Source organism: Mesocricetus auratus, unplaced genomic scaffold, assembly GCF_017639785.1.
Source record: "Mesocricetus auratus isolate SY011 unplaced genomic scaffold, BCM_Maur_2.0 Super-Scaffold_100001, whole genome shotgun sequence".
Classification (NCBI taxonomy): domain Eukaryota; kingdom Metazoa; phylum Chordata; class Mammalia; order Rodentia; family Cricetidae; genus Mesocricetus; species Mesocricetus auratus.
The window spans coordinates 1597884-1613225 of record NW_024429187.1 but is presented as its reverse complement, the minus strand read 5'-3'; the positions used below and the strand labels follow the sequence as shown (position 1 = coordinate 1613225).

Here is a 15342-nt window from a genome sequence, read left to right as displayed (position 1 = left end):
CCCTAATAAGAATCTAAGCAATAGTGCAGAGGCTACCTTAATTGCCCTTTCCCTATATAGAGTGAGCCTTCATCTAGTAGCTTATGGAAACAGAAGCAGAGTCACAGCTAAGCACTAAGCCCAATTCCGGAAGTCCAACTATATAGAAGAGAGGACTCAGAAACAGCTGACCTGAGCGAGTGGGGGCTATAGGACCACTGGCAATGTAAGCAGTATTTATCCCTAGTACATGAACTGGCTTTTTGGAGCTCCTTCCCTATAGACAGCTACTCTCTTAGCCTAGATAAAGGGGAAAGAGGGCAGGGTCTTGCCCCAAATGATGTGACAGACTTTGATGATCCTGCACAGGAGGCCTGAGCCTCCCTGAGGAGGGGATGGGGGGAGGGATAGGAAAATGGTAGGGAGAGAGTGGGAGGACAGGATGGAGAGGGAACTGGGATTGGTATGTAAAATAAGAATTTTAAAAAATTAAAATTAAAATTAATTTTGTAATTAAAATAAAAAATAAGTCACTGTAAAAGGATGATTTACACATACAACCATGTACAATAAAGCAGCTTCTGGAGGCATCACCATCCTTGACTTCAAGCTCTATTATAGAGCCATAGTCCTGATAACAACTTGGTATTGGCACATAAGTAGGCAGTTAGACTAATGGAATCAAATTGAAAACCCTGATATTTAGCCTACGAATACCTGATTTTTGACAAAGACGCTAAAGTTATATAATGGAAAAGACAAAGCATCCTCAGCAAATGGTGCTGGCATAATTGGGTGCAGACATGTGGAAGATTGCAGATTGATCCATATCTATCGTCATGCACAAAACTTAAGTTCAGATGGATCAAAGACCTCATCATAAATGCAGCCACACTGAACCTCTTAGAAGAGAAAGTGGGAGGTACTGTTGAACGAATTGGTACAGGAGACTGCTTCCTGAACATAACACCAGTAGCACAGACATTGAGATCAACAATTAATAAACGGGACCTCCTGGAACTGAGAAGTTTCTATAAAGCAAAGGACACAAATGGGAGCCCACAGAATGGGAAAAGATATTCACTAACCTCATATCTTACAGAGGGCTGATTTCCAAAATATACAATGAACTCAAGAAACTAGCCACCAAAACACCAAACAGTCCAATTAAAAAGTGGGGTACAGAACTAAATAGAGGATTCTCAATAGAGGAATCTAAAATGGCTGAAAGACACTTAAGAAAGTATTCAACATCCTTATCCATCAGGGAAATGCAACTCAAAACAACTCTGAGATACCATCTTACTCCTGTCAGAACGACTAAAATCTAAAACACCAATGACATTCTATGCTGGTGAGCATATGGAGAAAGAGGAGCACTCCTCCATTGCTGTTGTGAGTGCACACTTGTACAACCACTTTGGAAATCAGTATGGCAGTTTCTCAGGAAAATGATAATTAGTCTATCTCAAGATCCAGCAATTCATCTCTTGGACATATACCCAAAGAATGAACATTCATACAACAAGGGCGTCTGTTCCACTATGTTCATAGCAGCATTATTTGTAATACCCAGAACCTGGAAGAAACTTAGATGCCCCTCAACTGAAAAGTGGATAGAGAAAATGTGGTACATTTACACAATGGAGTACTATTCAGCAGAAAAAAAAATGGAATCCTGAAATTTGCAGGCAAATGGATGGCACTAGAAGAAACCATCCTGAGTGAGGTAACCCACTCACAAAAAGACAAACATGGTATGCACACACTCATATGTGGATTTTAGACATGAATCAGGGGAGTGCCAGTATGTGCTTTAACTGGTGGGGTGGTATTGTTAATCTTTATTCTCTTTAAATGTCTCCTGCATCATACTCAACAGCATCTGGAAGCAACTGAGGTGACTCTTCAGGTGTTAATGCCTCTTAGACATCCTTATGGAAGTCCTATGCATGCCTGCTTACCAAAATTCAAACAGCTACTACCTAGTTCCCCAACCCTTGCAGCTCCCCAGAAATATACACTCTTCAAGGGCTAGTATTCAATGATGGGTAAGAGTTTGTTCAGCAAGTCAACCTAACACAGGCACAGTTCAGTTGCTGAGCCCTCCTGAGGTGAGGTTAACAAGATCTGAGCAAAAAACTCTGGCTCCTGCTGACTGACCATTTAATAAATAAAAAAGGATAGATATTTAGGAAGTAAAGGCCTAGCAGGCTGAGAGATTGGCCATCCTAGAGTCTGCCTGGTGCTGTCAGAGGTCCTGATCATTCCCAGTCAACGAGGGGTGACCACACAATGTCAACAGATTGGAATGCCAGGGTACTGGGAGGATACATAAGGTCCAGACCCACTCATAATAAGTTGGGGAACTAAAATCCAAATGAAAAATAATATAATCACACCATATTCCTTGTATCCATGTCTTTATGGTTCTAATTTTTTTCTTCTTCCTCTATTCTAATTTTTCTGTCCTAACTGTCTATAATTTCTTAGCTCTAATTTCCTGACTTAACTCTAATTCTTTGTTACAATCTTCTCCTTCTTCTTCTTCTTCTTCTTCTTCTTCTTCTTCTTCTTCTTCTTCTTCTTCTTCTTCTTCTTCTTCTTCTTCTTCTTCTTCTTCCTCTTCTTCTTCCTCTTCTTCTTCTTCCTGCCAGATTCCCCTCTAGTTTCTGCCTCAGTGCCTCAGCTCCTGCTTCTGCTTCTACCTCCTCTCTTTGTTCTACCCAGTTTATAAAAACAACCGCAAGATCTTGCAGGAATTCATCTGAAGGTCACATACCATATTTTAAGTAAATGATATTAATCAGAATCATTACAACAACTCACAGTGCAATAAGTCCAGATAGTAACAAAATAGTACTTTCTTTCAGTAAACCTCCTAACTAGTGGGCTACAAACCACAGCTATAAGAAGAGAAGTCTTTTCTGTTATTTTATCTATAGAAGTAGCCCTATAGTACTAAACTAATAAGAGAAATCAGGAAATTTGTTATTATATCCTATACTTTTCAGTGTATAAAAACATCTTAAAGATTTTGTGATTGGGGATCATAAGAGCCAGGCTCTTGATAGAGAGAGCCACTATGGGTTTAGGAAAAAATCTGGTACCAGAGATATTCCCAAGAATACACAAGGATTATCCCAGATAAGACTCCTTGAAATAGTAGAAAAGGTGCCTGAACTGGCTTTCCTCTGTAATAAGATTGGTGAATACTTCAACTATCATCATAAAGCCTTCATCAAGTAATTAATGGAAGCAGATGCAGAGATCCACAACCAAGCATCAGGCTGAGCTCCCAGAATCCAGGTGAAGAGAGGGGAAAGGAAATACATGAGCAAGAGAGGTCAAATTCATGATGGAGAAATCTTAAGAGACAGCTCAACCAAGATCATGGAAACTCATGAACTCTGGAATGACAGCTGTGGAGTCAAACTAGGCCATCCATCAGCATGTAGGTGACAGTTTTGAAGCTTGTGCTATCTGAAGGGTCCCTGGCAGTAAGACCAGGATCTATCTCTGATGCGTGAGCTAGCTTGTTGGAGCCCATTAACCTATGAGGGGATGCCATGTTCAGCCTTAACACAGGAGGGAAGGGCATGGTCTTTTCCCAATTTAATGTGCCATACTTTGTCAACTCCCCATGGGAGCCCTTACTTGTTGGGAAGAGTGGATAGGGGATGAACTGAAGGGATACAAGGGATGGGAGGAATGATGAGAGGGAGAACTTTGGTTGGAATATAAAATGAAATTTAATTTAAAAAGATTTCAAGAACAATGTTAAATAGGAATGCATAAGAGACAGTCTTGTATTCTATTTATGTGATGGACAACATAATTTATTTACATATGTTGAACATCCATGGATCTCTCAAATGAAACTAACTTGGTAGTGATACATGTTCTCTTAAAATATGGGTTAGAATATTATTTATCAATATTCTAGTAAGAGTTTGTGCATCTATGTTCATTATGGATATTAGCCTGTAGTTTGTTTGTTTCTATGGTTTTGATATCAGCATGATACTAGTTTTAAAAAGTGAGTTTGAAGAAGCTAGAGAGATGGGTAATCAGTTAAAAATCACTTACTGCAGACAAAATGGCTCCCTACAGAATGGGGAAAGATCTTCACCAGCCCCACATCTGACAGAGGGCTAATCTCCAAAATATACAAAGAACTCAAGAAACTAGACAACAAATTACCAAATAATCCAATAAAAATGGGGTACAGATCTAAACAGAATTCTCAACAGAACAGTCTCAAATGGAGGAAAGATACTTAAGAAAATGCTCAACATCCTTAGTCATCAGTGAAATGCAAATCAAAATCACTCTGAAATTCTCTTACACCGATCAGAATGACTATGATCAAAACCATCAATGACAGTTTATTCTGGGAAGGATGTGGAGAAAGGGGAGCACTCCTCCATCGCTGGTGGGAGTGCAAACTTGTACAGCTGCTGTGTAAATCAATATGGTGATTTTTCAGATCATTAAGGATCCACCTACCTCAAGACCTGGCAGTATCACTGTTGTGCATATCCCAAAAGAAGCACATACACAGAAGAAAGACATTTGTTCAACTATGTTCATAGTAATATTATTGGTAATAGCCAGATCTTGGAAACAAATAGATGCTCCTTAACTGAAGAATGGATGAAGAAAATGTGATATATTACACAATGGTATACAACTCAGTGGTAAGAAACAATGGCATCCTAAAATTCACAGGTGAATGGATAGTACTAAAAAACATCCTGAGTGAAATAACCCAAAACCAGAAAGACAAATATAGTATGTACTCACTCATAAGTGGACAGCAGAAATAAAGCAAAAGATACCCAACCTACAATCCACAACTCCAGCGAAGCTAGAACTCTTTTACAGAACATATGGAAGAAGATGCAGAAATCCACAACAAACCAATGGGCCAAGCTCCTAGAGTACAATCAAAGTGAGGGAGAAGCAATAATATGAACAAAGGAGTCAAGACCATGATGAAAAAACACACAGAATCAGATGACCCAAGCTAATAGGAAATCACTGACAAATGGGGAACCTGAATAAGACCAAACTATATTCCCTTAATACACGTGACAATGATGCAATTATGAAAGCATATGAGGCCACCGGCAGTGGGTCCAAGAGCTAACACTAATACACAAACTGACTTGATTGAGTCCATTCTATATGGAGAGACACCTTAGTCAGCCTAGACACAGGGGTGTGGGGTGTGAGACGTGCTTTGCTCCTGTCTCAATGAGATGACAGAACAGACTTAGTAGACTTCCTAGGGTAGGTCTTACCCTCTCCAAGGAGCAGATTGGAGGTGGGGAGAGTGGGAAGAGTGAGAGAATAAGTAAAGAAAATAAAAACAAAAAAAGTCACTTGTTGGTTCTACAGAAGACCCAGATTTGGTTCCCAGCATCCACACAGTGGTCAACAATTATCTATAACTGCAGTTTCAGGGGATCTGATGCCCTCTTTTGGCCTCTACAGGCACCAAGCATACACATGGCACACAGACATACATGCAGGCAAAATAGTCATACACATTAAAAATAAATAAGTCTTAAAAAACAGTTTTAAAGAATGTAGACTTCCCTTTTTTCTGTTCATGGAATCAACTACCCGAGGTTTGTGTGAATTCTTCCTTGAAGTTCTGGGAGAATTTTGGACTAAGTTTTCCTGGAGTAAATAAACTGTTTTTACGTGGGCTACTTTTCATTGCTCCTTTGATCTTATTGATGATTATGAGTCTGATTAAACTACTTATTATATCTTGGTTTCATGTTTGTACATTTTATGGTACTAGGAATGTGTCTATTTCTTTTATATTTTCCAATTTTGTCAAATAGGGGTTTTTGCAGTATATCCTTGGTATTTTTCTGATTCTATTTTCAGTTCCCAGCACTCGGGACGCAGAGTCAGGCAGATCTCTGTGAGTTTGAGACCAGCCTGGTTCACAAGAGCTACTTGCAAGACAGCCTCCAAAGCCACAAACCATGTCTCGAAACCCCACACCCCCCAAAAAGAAAAACTTCTCTCTTTTCATTTATAATTTCATTAATTTAGATGCCATCTTTCTTTCAGCTAATATGGTTAACAATTTATCTGGTTTATCTTTTCAGACAATCAACTCTGTGTGTCAACTATTCTTTGTATAGATTTTGAGGGTTTTTTGTTTGTTTCTAGTATGTGTTTGCATCTGTTGTCTCTGAGTTTGGTTTGTTATTCTTTTTCTAAGGTTTTTTGTACACCATTAAATTATTAATTTGAGATCTTTCAATAAATAAACACATATGGAGACCTTGTTTGAAAGTTTAGAATTAAATATAGAGGGGTCCAAATTCTTGTTAATTAAGATATTAATGAAGTGGGGGCTGGAGAGATGGCTCAGAGGTTAAGAGCACTGCCTGTTCTTCCAGAGGTCCGGAGTTCAATTCCCAGAAACCAAATGGTGGCTCACATCCACGTTGAATGAGATCTGGTGCCCTCTGCTGGCATGTAGGCAGAAGACTGTATACACAATAAATAAAATAAAATATTAAAAAAAGATATTAATGAAATATTACATAAAATCAATTTTGATGGAAATTTTATAGCAAAAATTAGAGCACATTGAGAAAAATAAACACAAATAAACTATTATTTTTTATTTTAATCTGAACTGAACATTTGTCTTGACATACTCAAAATGATGTAGAGCAACTAAAGATGAGAAATCATTAAAGCAAAGTTCAATCATTCAACTTCTATTTTCAATCAGAAGCAGTAAAATCACTGTTTTATACATTAAGTATATATTCTGTTGATTTCAGAACACTATGGAAACTGGGATATATAGCAAAATACCCTCACTCAAAAAAATAAAATTAAATTAATTTACAAATAGCACCAACCTTAAAGGCATACTTTGTAATCGAAATGAAGAATGAGACTAAAGTATCTAGCATAGTGACATGAAAATAATAAAAACTTATTTAATGCTTGATTTCATTGTTGAGCTTTAGAATAACCAACCTGTTTAAGTGAGAGTTTCCCGCCTTTGTTGAATGTGCACTCCATGAATCACAAAAGCTTAAAGATTCTGTCTACCAATATTCCCTCAGAGGCAGAAAGGGAGCTTGCTGTATTTGAGCACTTGGGTAATGCTTAATAAAGGAATGAAGGTTATGGGTGTTATCAAAATAAAATATGCTAACTGAAGAAATGATTAGTAAGACCCTTAATATCAAAAGTACCACCATGAATTCAGTCATGAAAGCCATGACGTGATTGTCAGCATGTAAGACACAGTAACTGCTAAGAGATATTTGTCAAAACTGTCAACGCTATAGTTTAGCTCCCAGCTTTATTAAGTTTTATTTAAAATGCTTGTTTTGCAGACTAAGCAGAAACATATTACTTCTATATATTGTATTTCCTATATATTTAAACTTATATATCTATATATTTAAACTATGTTTTTAACCAAATCAAATTCTTTTTCTTTTTTCCTTTCTTTTTTCTTTTTTTTTTCAATTTTTTTAAATAGCTTGTTTTACATGTCAATCCCAGTTCCCTCTCCCTCCCCCACTCCCCTTTCCCCCCACCCTCCCACCCTATTGCCAAATCCTTCCACATAGGGGATATCTAGAGTCTGTCATTTTACTCTGGGTAGGGTCCAGGCACTCCCCTAAGAGTCCAGGCTGAGAGAGCATCCCTCTTTGTGCTATAGGCACACGAAGACTGTTTGTATATCAGGGATAGATTTCATTCTAGCTAGAGTTTTTGTTTGTTTGATTGTTTGTTTTGCTTTTTTTTTTCCTGAACTGGTCCTTGGCTCAAGTAGTTGTAATTCCCCTAGCTCAGCCTCTCGTTGTCTTAACTGGCATTGTAGATAGCTATGTGCTACCATTTCAAGTTAGTACTGATGGTTGGTATTGGAAAATATATACAGGGGGCTGGAGAGATGGCCCAGCGGTTAAGAGCTCTGGCTGCTCTTCCAAAGGACCAGGGTTCAACTCCCCGCACTCACACGCAACTGTCTGTAATTCCAGTTCCAGCAGATCTGACACCTTCATCCAGACATACATGTAGAGGTTGTACATTAAATAAATAAATCTTTAAAAAAGTAAAAAGAAAATATATACAAAGATGGTTCTTTATGTATAGTATCCTGAAGCATATGCCTGAAATTTCTATTCCATAGCTGAGTTTTTTCTATGCAAAATAATCTTAGATAATCAAATAAAATTCATGAAACAGAAACTTTCATTTGGTTACTAACAAATCTCAGGCAGGCAGCAAGTCTGCTGACCTTCCATTGACTCACTATTTGCTACAAAAGCAAAACAAGGTAATCTATGGAGGTAGTTCTGATATAGCCATAGGTCTGTCCTGGGCATTTCTATGTCTTCAATGATTAAAGAGGAGAAAATCACTCCTCCATCAAGCAGCCAACCTATGAAACATTCTGCAGCTGGAGCATTCTTGGGAATCTGCAGAGATGCTGAGTGCAGCAGAAGGCATTCTCCTTTTTGTTGCCACGAGTGAGGCAGTGCTGGGAGTTTTAGGGAACACATTCATTGCACTTGTGAATGGCATGGACTGTGCCAGGAGCAAGAAGCTCTCTATGATTGGTTTTATTCTCACTGGCTTGGCAACATCCAGGATTTGTCTCCTGTGGATAATAACTTTTGACACATACGTAAAGTTAGTCTCTATACCTACACTTACCTATGGCAACCTATATGAATGCATGAATTACCTATGGGTAACTATGAATCACCTGAGTGTCTGGTTTGCTACCAGCCTCAGCATGTTCTATTTCCTGAAGATAGCAAATTTTTCTCACTACACATTTACCTGGCTGAAGAGGAGAGCTGACAGCATTTTTATCATTCTGGTAGGATGCCTTTTTGTCTCATTGTTCATTGATATTCCACAAACTGTGACGATGATTAATAATATTAAAATGCAATACAGAAACGTCTCCTGGCAGGTTCACATAGAGGCAAATAAATTACTTACTGGCCATGTCTTTTTTCAATTTGGAGTCCTTTTCTTCTTTATGGTAGCTGTTATAACATGTCTTCTGTTAATCGTTTCTCTTTGGAGACACAATAAGCAGATGCAATCGAATGTCTCAGGATTCCGAGACCTCAACACAGAAGCTCATATGAAAGCCATGAAAGTTTTAATTTCTTTTATCATCCTCTTTATCTTGTATTTTTTAGGTTTGCTCACAGAAATATTGTGGTTTTCTTGGCAAGAAGGAAAACTGCTATTAGTTCTTGGTGTGATAATTGTACTCATGTATCCGTGCTGTCACTCATTTATTCTAATTCTAGCAAACAACAAGCTGAAGAAAGCTTCCTTAAAACTTCTGCGGCAATTAAAGTGCTGTGACACGGGGATGAAGGCCCTGGTATAATCTGGTGAGAAAAATCCTTGAAGACCTTTTTCCCATGCACTAGTCCTCACAATAGTTTGTAGTTGGAATATGGAGCACTAAATAGTCTGCAGCTGCTCTAACTGTATCACAGGGCTCCTTCTCTGGAGAAGGAATTTTATCTCACATGAAAGTTCAGTTGCTCAGTCCGTTTCCTGACGGGTTAGCTTCTTCACTCACACTTGCCAGGGAAGAAACACTAGCCTTCAGATTCTTCTGTGTAAAGACTTTAGTGATGATTTGTCCAGTTGACTATGTCAATGGAGGAAACACTTGCAATCCAGTTCTTGAGGCCTGAAGACACTGGCTTTGATCTGAATCTTGTGGTAAGATAACATATGCCTTTCATCCTGATCTTGAGGAGGGAAACCACACTGTTATCTAAGCTATACTTTCAGCTGCAGCATACATAAGGACAATGGAAGAAAGAAGGGTTTGTGCTTTGCCTGCTTACCCGTGCCTTATCAGCACATCCATCTGTTCGCTGGCATTGGAGCCTGATTCTTCTGAATTCCAACATATATAGAAGACCGGCTGAGACACCCAGCCTTGTGCACTGAGCAACTACTAGATTCTTGGACTTTCCATTGACAGCTAGCCATTGTTTGACTCCAGCCTACATGTCATTCCTATAAACTCCCATATGTACTGATATAGATATATAGAGAGACACAGATAGATAGATAGATAGATAGATAGAGGCATAGAGAGAGAGGGGGAGAGGGAGAGGGAGAGGGAGAGGGAGAGAGAGAGAGAGAGAGAAATAGATATATATAGAGGGAGGGAGATCTTCATTCCATAATCTCTGTGACTAGAGAACCCTGACTAATACAACTTTCACTGTGAAAATAAACATTCAAAACAAGATTGGAGGATTGATCCAATTTCCCCAGGAAGACACAGAGGAAAGACATCAGCTAGACCGTTGTGGTCACCTCTGGGCAAGCAAATGATCTGGGATGTCACTGAGGTCGTGATATTTAGACTGAAATCTGAATAAGGTTAGGAGTGAAGCTGAAGGAGCAAGAGGGATCAGGGTTGGAAAAGAGCATGTGCGCAGAAGAAGCAGAAAGACAGAGTGCTGCAGGGGAATGAATGTCCAGAGTGGCCAGGCCACAGGTGACAGAGTTTCAACTACTTAAAGCCAAATTCTAATGGAAGAAATTTGATAAATTCTGGCAGAACTGCTCATTTTTCCTTCGGAGAGTAAAGCAACATTGTAATTGTACATAAATAGCTATCCTATTGTAATCTCAGAATCACACCAACTTAGTACTTTAAAGCTATTCTTGTTATGATACCTTTCAAAACAAGCTTCACATTGCATATGTGGTTATAATACCATAGGATTATTAGCTAGTTACATATGCATTTTGGATCATTTACTTTATTCTTGGTCTTACAGATTATATGGTTTTCTTAATAGTTGGTAAGTTTTTTATACACTAACCTTATGTTGTGTGTGCATTGTGATATTTTTTCCTTTAGTTTGTGATGTTTCAGAAATAGTATTGTGACTTACATAAAGTACTTATAATCTGCTTTATGGTCTGTTCTGTGCCTATTTTTGTTCATACCAATTTAGTTGCATTGGTGCCTATTCCTTTTATACCAATAGTTTAATTATTACTACAAAATAATATAGATTATTGAACCTGAAATTAAGCAATAGAAAGGTAGAAATAGGAAAACGATTATAAATATTTGAAATACTTTACTAACCATTATTAACATGTTTCCATATCAATGTTAAGATGAAAATTGAGAGATGGTGGATGATAAAAATCAAAGGGGGTAAACACAGGTTATGGTAAGCAGGTAATAGAAACAGATAAAGGGTATTTTGATTACATTTATCTATAAATTGGAAGTATATAACCTTTCTCTTTGGATAATACAAGTATAGGTGAATTGAGTTTACTTTCTTAAATGATCTATAAATTCCTAAATACTCTAGGTAATAGTTCTTATAGCCAGAAAACATAAGTTAATAAAAATTAATGTGTCTGAGAAATATGTGTGGTGAACTCACTTAATGAGAGACTTGCAAGTGCTAACTGAAATGCTGATGCCTTTACATTTCTTGTTTTTACTTAGACGTTTGTCCTGGCATACTTTTATTTTCTTTCACTTTGTTGAATTGGTCCTCCTGAGTTTTGTGATTTTAATTTGAGCCCAGTTTATTTGAACATAATCTGTGGTAGTTCTTCCTTTCAGGTTGCAATACAGCTTTATTCAAAGATTTCTGCAAACTTCTAGAATAGTCCTTGATTTCTTTCTGCCAATTTCATTTTTAAAAACAGCTCAAGTGTTTTCCAGTGAACATGCTCTGTCATCTCCACCCCTTCCTGCTCTCAGACCTCTGTTTAATGGAAAGTATAACATGACTGATGTTGTGTGGTCTTATGACAGTCCTCTTCAGTAGCTAAAGTCTTTGGGCTAACTGCTTCTCGGAGCAATGTGATCAGAACCTATTCATACATTCTTTAAGAGTGCAGTTGAGGTAAGAAGATCTGAATTGCACCATTATCTGTGTGCTGGTCAGACTGGAACAGGAAAAAACTTAAAGACCAACCTTTGTCATGCTTACTTATTCTTGAAAGTCACAAACAAAGGACAAAATTTCCAAGAGCTAGAATGTAAAGAAACCATTGGTCTTGTGTGTAAACAAGAATAGAACCCTAACATGTTCCATTCCAACTACCATTCTTGTAACAGGCTGTATCCAGAACCTATTTTCAGCATATCCTAAAACCCTCAGTCCTAATGTCATAGAGCTGGTTACCTTCAAATCCTCACAACTGTGGTCTACTGAGCACAGACCATGTTTCCCAAGGACAGACTGGTCATCTCACAGTGTCAACTGATACCCTGCTAAATCAGCAAAACCACAGGCTCTCTTTGCTCCTCACTTTGCTTTATCTCAAATGCATGTGCAGTAAGCAAGTCCAGCAATCAGCCCAGACATTGAGAGTCATTTTCACATATTTAGATGAGCAACCCACAGAGTGAGAGTCACCTGGCAGAGGCAGGTGATAGGGAGAGGTCACTTTCAGACAGCTGGATGAGTAGATCTCCTGGGAAACTGACTGAGATCAAAAAGAACTAAGACAGACAGCTTTGTGGTTGCTAGGTCCTTTTTCTCTCTTGCTCACATGGACATTATTTCTTTCTTTCCTAAATATGGTACAAGTTTCCATTCTAGCCCTATACAGATTCACAGTCAGTGACAGCTCCAGTATGACTGGAGCTCGCTGTGTTGAAGTGCCCCCATCTCTTTAGCATAATTCAACAGAATCACACCACTTCCCTGATATCTAGTGAAGATGGGACCATTGAAGAAAAAACTCAGACATTCTGCCCTGATCCCATATGACCAAGAATGTTACCTTTATATGGTCAATTCAAACTCACAACCAAATCATACCTCAGTCACTCAGCTGCTATCTTCACCCAACACAACACTGATAACATTGTCCAATTTCCACTTAAAATTTTCACAACAAACCAATGCCTCCTCCACCCATCCCAACAAAAACATACACTTACAAACATCAACTCCCATATACAAAGGATTTCAAGGTACTTGTACCTATGCCTAAACCAGGGAAAGTCATTGTGAGAACAAAGAAGGCAGAGATTGTCATGACCTTGTACAGCATCATGCTTCCATGATTTGGTTAGTGATCAGGAGGAAGGAATTAGTCTAGGAAAAAGTTGTGGACTTTTATACCTTTCTCTACCCTGTCCCTGGCGGTGACTCTTCATAGTTGGCTATAGGAAAAAATGTTGGGGAGGGCATTGAGGGGGCCATGATGAAACATTAATGAATGCTCAAGGAAAGAAGTTAAGAAAAACTAACTAGGAACATAGGATAATAAAAGTCAGGCTATGCTAGAGGAAGTCTATGAGAAAGATCTTTTTGAAATCAGGTACACTACACATTGGCATTATTAGCTCCACTATCTTCCAAGGACCAGGGGGTAAATGCCTGTCACCCTTTTCCAGGCCATGATTGTTATTTGTCTTCTAGGCTAGAGGAAACTACCTTTCTGAGGTTCAAAGATGGATTTGTGCCAGAAAATGGACTGTTTGACTCTAAGAAAAGAGTCCTCATGCTGGTAGATGCTTAGAAGATAGGGGAGAACAGTTCACTACAGTAGCAAAAGTGTCTCATATTGTATTGGACGATTCCACCACAGTGCCAGACTACGTGATTCTCAACAGCAGTCTAGCCGTAGACATTTTCACCCCCTGAAGGCTTGGAGTTGCATTAACTGCAGATTTCTAAATGATACTGTCTCTCTATGGGGACATCAAGAATATTGATTACCCCACCCATTACAGGCCCACTAGCTGGTCAGCAAGCAAAGCTCCTGCAGGCAAGCAGCTCCATTCACCCACATTGGACCGTGGAGTCTACAAGTCACACTCAGCTTCAGAATACCAGCAATCCCCCTGCAGCATCAGTAGCCCCTGAGAAACAGATACTGCCTGCACTAATTGGACAAGGAGTCCCCCCAGAGGTACAGACACCATCTACACTGGTTGGAAGAAGAGATGAGTAGATACCAGGCAAGAATACATTCAACAGCATAAAGAGCAACATGGTGCTTCCAGAACCTAGTGGTTCTACAACAAGACCTGAACTTCCCAGTGTAGATAAAACAGAAGAAAATTGTCTTAAATATAATATTATGAGAATGGTAGAGACCCTTAAATAGTAAATAAAAAGCTCCCTTGCAGAAATTGAGGAAAAGACAAAAAATTGAAGAAATCAATAAATGCCTTAAATAAAGCCAAGAAACAAAACAATCAAACATGTGAAGGAAACAGTTCAAGACATAAAAATTGAAATAGAGACAATAAAGAAATCACAAACAGAGAATTATGGAAATAAATCTGGGTAAATGAGCAGAAACTACAGATGCAATAATAAACAGCAGATTTCAAGAGATGGAAGAAAATCTCTGGCATTGAAGATACAATAGAGGAAAGATTCATCAGTCAAAACAACCACCAAAATCATGACACAAAACATCCAGGAAATCTGGGATATCATGAAAAGACCAAACCTAAGAATAATATGGAGAAAAGGAGAATACCAGATCAAAGGCACAGAAAATATATTCAACAAAATCAAAGACAAAATCTTTCCCAGCCTACAGAAAAATATGCACATGTCCATGAAGACACAAGAAGCTTACAGAACACCAAATAGACTGGATCAAGAAAAAAGGTCCCCTGGCCACACAATAATCAAAGCTTTAAACATACAGAATGAAGAAAGACAATTAAGAAGTGAAAACGAAAAAGGCCCAGGAGCATACAAAGGCAGACCCATCAGAATAATACCTGACTTCTCAATGGATACTCTGAAAGCCAGAAGGTTCTGGGCAGATGTTATGCAGATAATAAAAGACCACGAATGCCAGAACAAACTACTTTACCCAGTAAAACTTTCAATCACCATAGAGAGAGAAAGCAAGATTTCCATGATAAAACCAGATTTACACAATACCTATCTACAAATCCAGTCCTACAGGAAGTACTATAAGAAAAATTCCAACCCAAGGAAGTTAGATGCACCCACAAAACATAGGCAATAGATAATCCCATACCAGAAAATCCCAAAGAATGGAAACACACAGACACACACAGACACAGACACAGACACAGACACACACACACACACACACACACACATACACACACACACCAAAAAAATTGACAGTCATTGGTCATTAATATCAATGGACTCAATTTGTCCATAAAAAGACACAGACTACCAGAATGAATACAAAAACAGGTGCCAACCTTCTGGCCCATGCAGGAAACACATGCCAACTTCAAAGGCAGACATTACCTTAGAGTAAAGGTTTCCAAAGAGACTTTCCAGCAAAATGAACCTAAGAAGTAAGCTGGCA

At 38.5% G+C, this 15342-nt stretch overlaps 1 protein-coding gene across 1 annotated transcript; it reads left to right on the top strand.

The window, feature by feature from the left end:
• Window positions 1–8470: 8470 nt before the first annotated feature.
• LOC101843484 (taste receptor type 2 member 104-like) lies at window positions 8471–9397 on the top strand. Its single transcript, XM_005072957.1, has one exon. The coding sequence runs from the start codon at window positions 8471–8473 to the stop codon at window positions 9395–9397; it is 927 nt and encodes a 308-aa protein (XP_005073014.1).
• The last annotated feature ends 5945 nt before the right edge of the window (window positions 9398–15342 follow it).